Source organism: Egretta garzetta, unplaced genomic scaffold (assembly GCF_000687185.1).
Source record: "Egretta garzetta isolate BGI_Z169 unplaced genomic scaffold, ASM68718v1 scaffold374, whole genome shotgun sequence".
Classification (NCBI taxonomy): Eukaryota; Metazoa; Chordata; class Aves; order Pelecaniformes; family Ardeidae; genus Egretta; species Egretta garzetta.
The window spans coordinates 1150801-1157279 of NW_009259419.1; the positions used below are offsets into that span (position 1 = coordinate 1150801).

Here is a 6479-nt window from a genome sequence, read left to right on the forward strand (position 1 = left end):
GGTGGTACCTCGGAGGAGCATTGCTTGGTGCAAATACTTGAAACAAACAACAACAACAAAAATGTGACTGAGACCTCTTCTCCTTAACTTACGTTATTCAGGCATGATTCCATGAAAATGGTGATTTTTTTTTTTTTTTTCATCCGACTTAGGGTTGAAATGAATTCAGCACTTTTACTGCAAGTTGTTTTAAATGGAATCTCTTTTCCGACTAAAGGTACTCTTGTCTTTTAAGGAAACAATGCACTTGGAGTGGCGTGTTGTGAAATGACATACACGGACCTGTTCTCCAATTTCCCTTTTAAAGTAATGTGTCGTGATATTACATACACTTCGCGTGTGCTAAAGTGACTTTGTATTCTTTTGCGGTTAATTCTTTATGTTATTTCACTTCCCCTATAGGAAGGCCTTGTGACATGCTCCAGATTAAGTTCATTTAAAAATTTATGTTGCAAACCCCCATGTATTTGAAGAAAAAAATCAGAACATTATGCGTCTGAGTTCTTCCAAAACGTCAGTAACATGTATAGGACATGATTTTGTTCTGAGCGCTGATTTTTCTGGTTTGATATTATAAATCTCTTCTTCCAGGCGTGAATTGTAAAACTGGCTGCCACCCAGAGAATGGATTTTGTGAATTTCCCAGTGAATGCAGGTAACAAGATCTGTCAGGCTCGGGCTATTAGCACGGGAACGGACGGCTTCAATAATTCATAGTCCTGGTAAAATAGACAGAAGCTGAAATGATTTGCGCTCTGAAAATATGGAACTGTAGTGAAACAGCACTCTATTAGGATACAGTAATTGGAATCATTGAGCATAGGCATCTAGGTGCTTTTTTAGTCTACTTTTTCCAGTAAGAAAAGTATTTGCATTCATCAGCATTTATTTATTATTTTTCTCATGGAATGAAATGGTTTTCTTCACATAAACTGCTGCTGGTATCCCAGAAGCACTGATGGTATCTTTTTGTTCAACTGTGCTGTATAGTCCAATTTTGTATCCAAAAGTTTATTTATTGTGCCTCAAAAAAGGGGAACATCCTTGTAATTATGCTCATTCAAAATAAACTATGCCTCTATCTTGTCTTTTATCTCTTTCAGGTGTCAACCTGGTTGGCAGGGTGCTCTCTGTAATGAGTGTGTTCCTTTCCCTGGGTGTTTGCACGGCAGCTGTGCCAAGCCCTGGCAGTGCATCTGCGAGGAGGGCTGGGTTGGCAGCCTCTGTGACATAGGTTTGCACATCCTTTCCTGTCCTTGAGCAAGTGAGGTGAAACAGCCCCATCTGGTGCTGGACACATGCAAAAGTCCTTCGGGATAACTTAATTTTGAAAGATTGGATGTTAGCGCCAGATAATAGTAAGGGGATTCTGGGCAGCAGCATATAAACCTGGAACTTTTATAACAATTTAGGCAGAAGCATGCAGTATCTTTTGTGACTGGGCATATGTGCGAACAAAGCATAAATTCATCATTCTATTTTAAACATTGATCATCGTGGATAAGGCCAACAAATAACTGCTCCCTTGTTGTCATATAAGCCTTTTCTATAAAAATAAAAGTCATCTTGTATATATTAAATCATTTGGAATATTTACCTGACACATTTTTTATATATATATATCTGTGTATATATATATATATTTATATATATATGCTGCTTTCTGCTCAGAACGATGTGAGCATAATACTTAATATTTCTTGAAAAGGAAAACATTGTGCTTATTTCTTCCCTTACTTAACCCAGTGATGATTCAGTGGAATAGCATTAGTATAACTGAGAAAAAGGTCTGCCTGAACAAGCTGCTGCTTCCCTCTCAGATCTGAGGGATAAGCACAGCTCTTGTGTGCGCTCTCTCTCCCCTTGCCAGTCAGAACGAGCCAGCTTAGCATAAGCAAGCTGAAGAATTGGTGTTTGCTGAGCTGGTTTATTTTGGCTGACACAGGCAAATGTTCAGCCAAAGAGATCTGAGGGCACTGAAACAGCGTGAGCATCCAGGAGCGTGTGCCTCCTCAGCCTGCGTAGCTGCAGCTGGAAGAGGACCGGTGTCCGGGGCCTCATTCTCTTTGCAGGTCTTTCAGGCTTTGGTCATTATACAGCTTATAATTTATGGAGCATGCCTGTGTTCTACCAATGAATATGGAAAACAGTAATTAATGATGACACAGTTTGAACTGGATACAATTTTCAAGATGACAAGAAGACTCGGAAGATTTCAGGTAGTTGACATCCTTGCAGTGACGTGGAGCTTGGTTCAAGGTACTCAGGTACTTATTTAGCTTCCCATCGGGTTTTGCAGCCTGTACTCATCAGCTGCACACATAAGCATAGACAGGCTTCTTAGCTTAAAGCTAGTCCTGGTATGTTTGCAGGAGCTGCGGTAGCAGTGGTGCAGATGTGACGATAAGCTCTCAGAGATGCTGTTCTGGACACCTCTCACAGATGTGTTTGTACCTGAGACAACCACCTAGATTCTCATTACAATTAGTGAGGAGGAATGGGTCCCTCTGTTGCCTGTGATCTACAATCACAGATTTCTAAAACTAGACAGAACAACTCTTGCTGCCACCTTAGGAGGCTCAGTTCTATTGCTTGTCAATGACTCCAAAGGACATTTTAAAGGTACCATCTTCACAACTAAAGACTCCTGTGAATTAAGATTAAGTTTTTCAAGCTGGACATAGTTTTAAAAGCTGTAAGTGCCCAGCTGAATTTCTAAGTACCAATATGTCTTTGCAATTCTGAGCCTTGCAATATTTCCCTCTTGCAAGGAGAGAAATGGAATGACTTAGGATGCAAAACAATGCTTTGGGAATTGTAGCCATATCTTTACAGAAAAATATTATTTTAATACATATTCATTAAGATAGCTCTAGAATACAAAAAAAGGTATCCCTTGCTTAAGTTCAGAAGCTATTATTTCTCTCAACACTCAGAGTCATCTCAGAGTTGTCTTTGCCAATTTGAATCTAGATCCCCATGAAGAGCTGCCAAGAATATTCAGCCAAAAAGAAATAACCATCTTTTCATCTGCAGGGACATGTTACGCTGACAGTCTTTCATCTCAGTGGATTTACCTGCTCTAAATGCATAGTTTTGCCACAAGGGATCAAGAGAAGGGTCCTCCTTTTCTTGCTCCTGGAAGGTTGCTACAAGTTGTTATCCTGACCCAATAAAGCGCCTCAAATGGGGTAATTGCTGAATGTCTGACCTCATCGTCCTCTGCCCAAAAGTTGGTGTCAGTTTCCTGGCTGTACAAAGTCCTTACAGACTGCTATAACTCATTAACAGGTACCACTAAATGAAATGTCATCAAGTTAGGAAAAAGGGAGGCTTCTGAAGGCTCCTGCTCTTTGTGGGATCACAGGCATATACACATAACTGTTCTTTAAATATGGAAATACAAACCCATCAATTTCTTACCGTAAAGTACCAGACTCCCTGCCTCTAATACTGAATTTTTGTCTCCGATGAGAGCAGGCCACAGGTGTTATATTTTTCACATGCATATGACATTAAGTGCCATTTTTTAGCTATTGGAGACCATTCTTAGCTTCAGGTGTATGATCAGATCAGGCATTTTAGAAAGCAACTTCTGTATTGTTTCTGTGGAGATTGACAAATGGTCATGAGTAATGCAGTTTTGGCATTCTTTTAAAATTCTTCCCTTTTGCTGCTATAGAAAGTGTAATATTTGCCAGGGAACTTCTGGCATAGACACTGTTTTAATGTTGGCAGCTCTGAGCAAATGCTAAAGATGCACAAGGATGGCAAAACTGGGAATGGAAAAGTGTGGGAGGGTCTGAAGTTCATTTGGCCACTACTGTAAACACCTGAAATATTTGTAAAATATAGATATAGTCTCAGCAGCTTATTTGCTTTCTAAGCGTGGGAAGAAAAAAGATGATTCAGAATGGTCATGGTTTTTCTTTTTCTGTTTTCTAGAGGAGTTAGTGTACAGCTCCCTGGCTTGGAACGTGGAAGTTCCTTTCTGGAGTAGTTTCAGATCATCAAGTGGTTTGCTAATGCCTCTTGACTGTGTAGTTGTTGTTTTCACTATGGGCAGCCTGGTTCTCAGTTCAGGTCAAGAATGACCTTCCTAGTTATTTATTGGCGTGCAAATTATAGGTCAGGCTTGATCCACTGTAAGCATGTAGGCCAGGATCTGTGGTATCATTTATGGCTATTATTGCAGTCACGTGGGCAGGCATGGCACTTAAAGAAAGAAATCTATGAATTGGCAGTAGGGTTAACGCTGCTAGTTAACCTCTTTGCAATGGAGTGCACCAGCCTGCCTGAATGCCATGGCCACTTCTCGTCCTGTGGAAACACAGCCTTGAAATCAGGAATATGAACTTCTGGAACCAGGCTGCACAGCACAGGGCTTCCTGTACAGCAGGTACCGCACCAAACACGGAACATAACAAAGGGAAAAACAGTTTAGTCGATTTATTTCCAGGAAAAAATGGCAGCCCAGTCGGAGTATATGATGCACCTTGCTAAATCGGATCAGTCAACTCTGTTGTCACTTCTGTCATCTTGTCATCTCTGGGTGTGCCTGCACCGCCATGTTAGTGGGCCCCTGACCTCCCTCTTGAAACTTAGCTTTGATTTGGCTAAAAAGCCAACATGTGGTGTGAGCTCAGAGTATACTATCATGTATATCATAGTATATATATATACACACATTATATCATAGTATACTACGTGTCACTCGACTGCTTTGCCAAGGGCACATGTTGGTAAGCTGTCATCAAAGAGTGCAGGTGCAGCCTCTGAAGCCTGTCCTAGGCATGCATGCAACAGGGTCTAGAAATTCTGCCCCACAGACTGCTACTGAGCATGTCTTCCTCATAAGAACACTCAGTGATTGCTTCATGTACTGCAGCACGACAACTCAGTTTTACAAAAATATTAATTAATTTATTGATAATTTGATTGTGGCCATTCATAATATATGTGTGAGTGTATAGTCCTTTTTTCAAATTCTCATCTCAGAATCAGTTATCATGTGAAGCAAGTAAATCAGTTGGTTGTTGGCCTTTCGAGAGGTAAACTAGACAAAACAGAGAAAATGGGCTATTGGGGGCTATTTATGTATTTATGTTTTAAAAGGATATGTTTCTACAAGCTTTTAAGTTGTGCTTTAAAATTAAATCCTTGACACAAATTATTGACAGTAAGGTATGTGTATATGTATATGTACGCACGTACTTATCCATATATATTTCAGAGAGTTTCCTTGCTCCTGCATCAGAGTGCATGCTTTATTAGCTGCCTTTAAAGCCTATGAAAAGAGGTGGCAAATAACACTGCTCCAAAAAGCATTCAAGGTTATTTTGATCCTCATGAAAATTGGAGCTTATACGCAAAGTGCATGCAAAGTTGTTGTCTTGCAATGAGAACAAGCTAATACATTAGAAAATAGAGCCTCTTATCCAGGGAAGATTGTATTTGAAGGCTAAGGCTGTTGAAGTGTTTTGCTTATGGTTAAAATTTTGCAGTACATCATGGTATCATCTAACTTTTATGTTATGTTGTGGGAAGTAAAATATAAATGCCCTTAAATCCCTTTTCATCTTCTTAGAAAGTGTATGTGTGCACGAGTGTGCGAGGCATCAGTTAACTTGCAGCCAGCACTTCTCTGCAGCTGCTCCATTAGTTGGCTAAAATATGCACTTGTTTGTTTATTTATTTTTAATTATTTTAAAAATTCAGTAATCATTTGAGTGGGGGGTGGCTCAGCAGGGAAATTGTAAAGAAAATGAGATGCGTGACTTTGGGCCCAGATGTCATACAGCTCTCTCTTCTGCTACAGTTATGTAAGGGCTGGATGCAGCCCAGCCAAAAGATGAAATTTTAAGAGATTTTTTGTAACTTGCTGATCTCTGTTATTACAAAATGTTTGTTCATAAGTACATAATGATAGGCTCTTGGGCAGGGAGCAGGGAGAATTCCTGGTTCCTGATTGCTTTATCAGAATTCAGCTCATGGAGAAGCCAAGATTGTGAAAGGATGGCTAGACTACATAGAAGTTCTTTATTCCCCTACTAATATTTTATTGATAATACTACTTATTTATAGACTGGAACAATTCAAACGTGTTTTACACGTGGGAGCTAGGAAGAGAGAAACAAGCTGAAAGTGCTTGCAGTAGCTGAACAATCTGAACTCCATTTTAACAGAGAGAGGAATAACTCAGAATTTACAAAATGCAGGATGAAGGACCATTAAAGCTATATTTTATTTGAAGTACTGTTTACTATTTACTGACTCCTTCTCATTAGATTAATTGAGACATGTTTTTTTTAAACAGATATTCACCCATGTTCTACAAAGCCCTGCACCAATAACTCAACATGCATAGAGACTGGCGATGGAGGATATATTTGTCTGTGTGCCCAGGGATTTACAGGAAAAAACTGTCATCTCAAAAAAGGACCCTGCATTATTAATGGGTAAATACTGACTTTTCACAT

At 39.7% G+C, this 6479-nt stretch overlaps 1 protein-coding gene across 1 annotated transcript in view; it reads left to right on the forward strand.

Annotated features, from left to right (window-relative positions):
* Positions 1 to 6479, forward strand: part of DLK1 (delta like non-canonical Notch ligand 1) — an 18534-nt gene that overhangs the window by 6889 nt on the left and 5166 nt on the right. The window contains exons 2-4 of the mRNA XM_009636886.2: positions 592 to 655; positions 1104 to 1234; positions 6317 to 6458. Coding sequence (XP_009635181.1) covers positions 592 to 655; positions 1104 to 1234; positions 6317 to 6458 — 337 coding nt within the window. The remainder of the gene's footprint in view (positions 1 to 591; positions 656 to 1103; positions 1235 to 6316; positions 6459 to 6479) is intronic.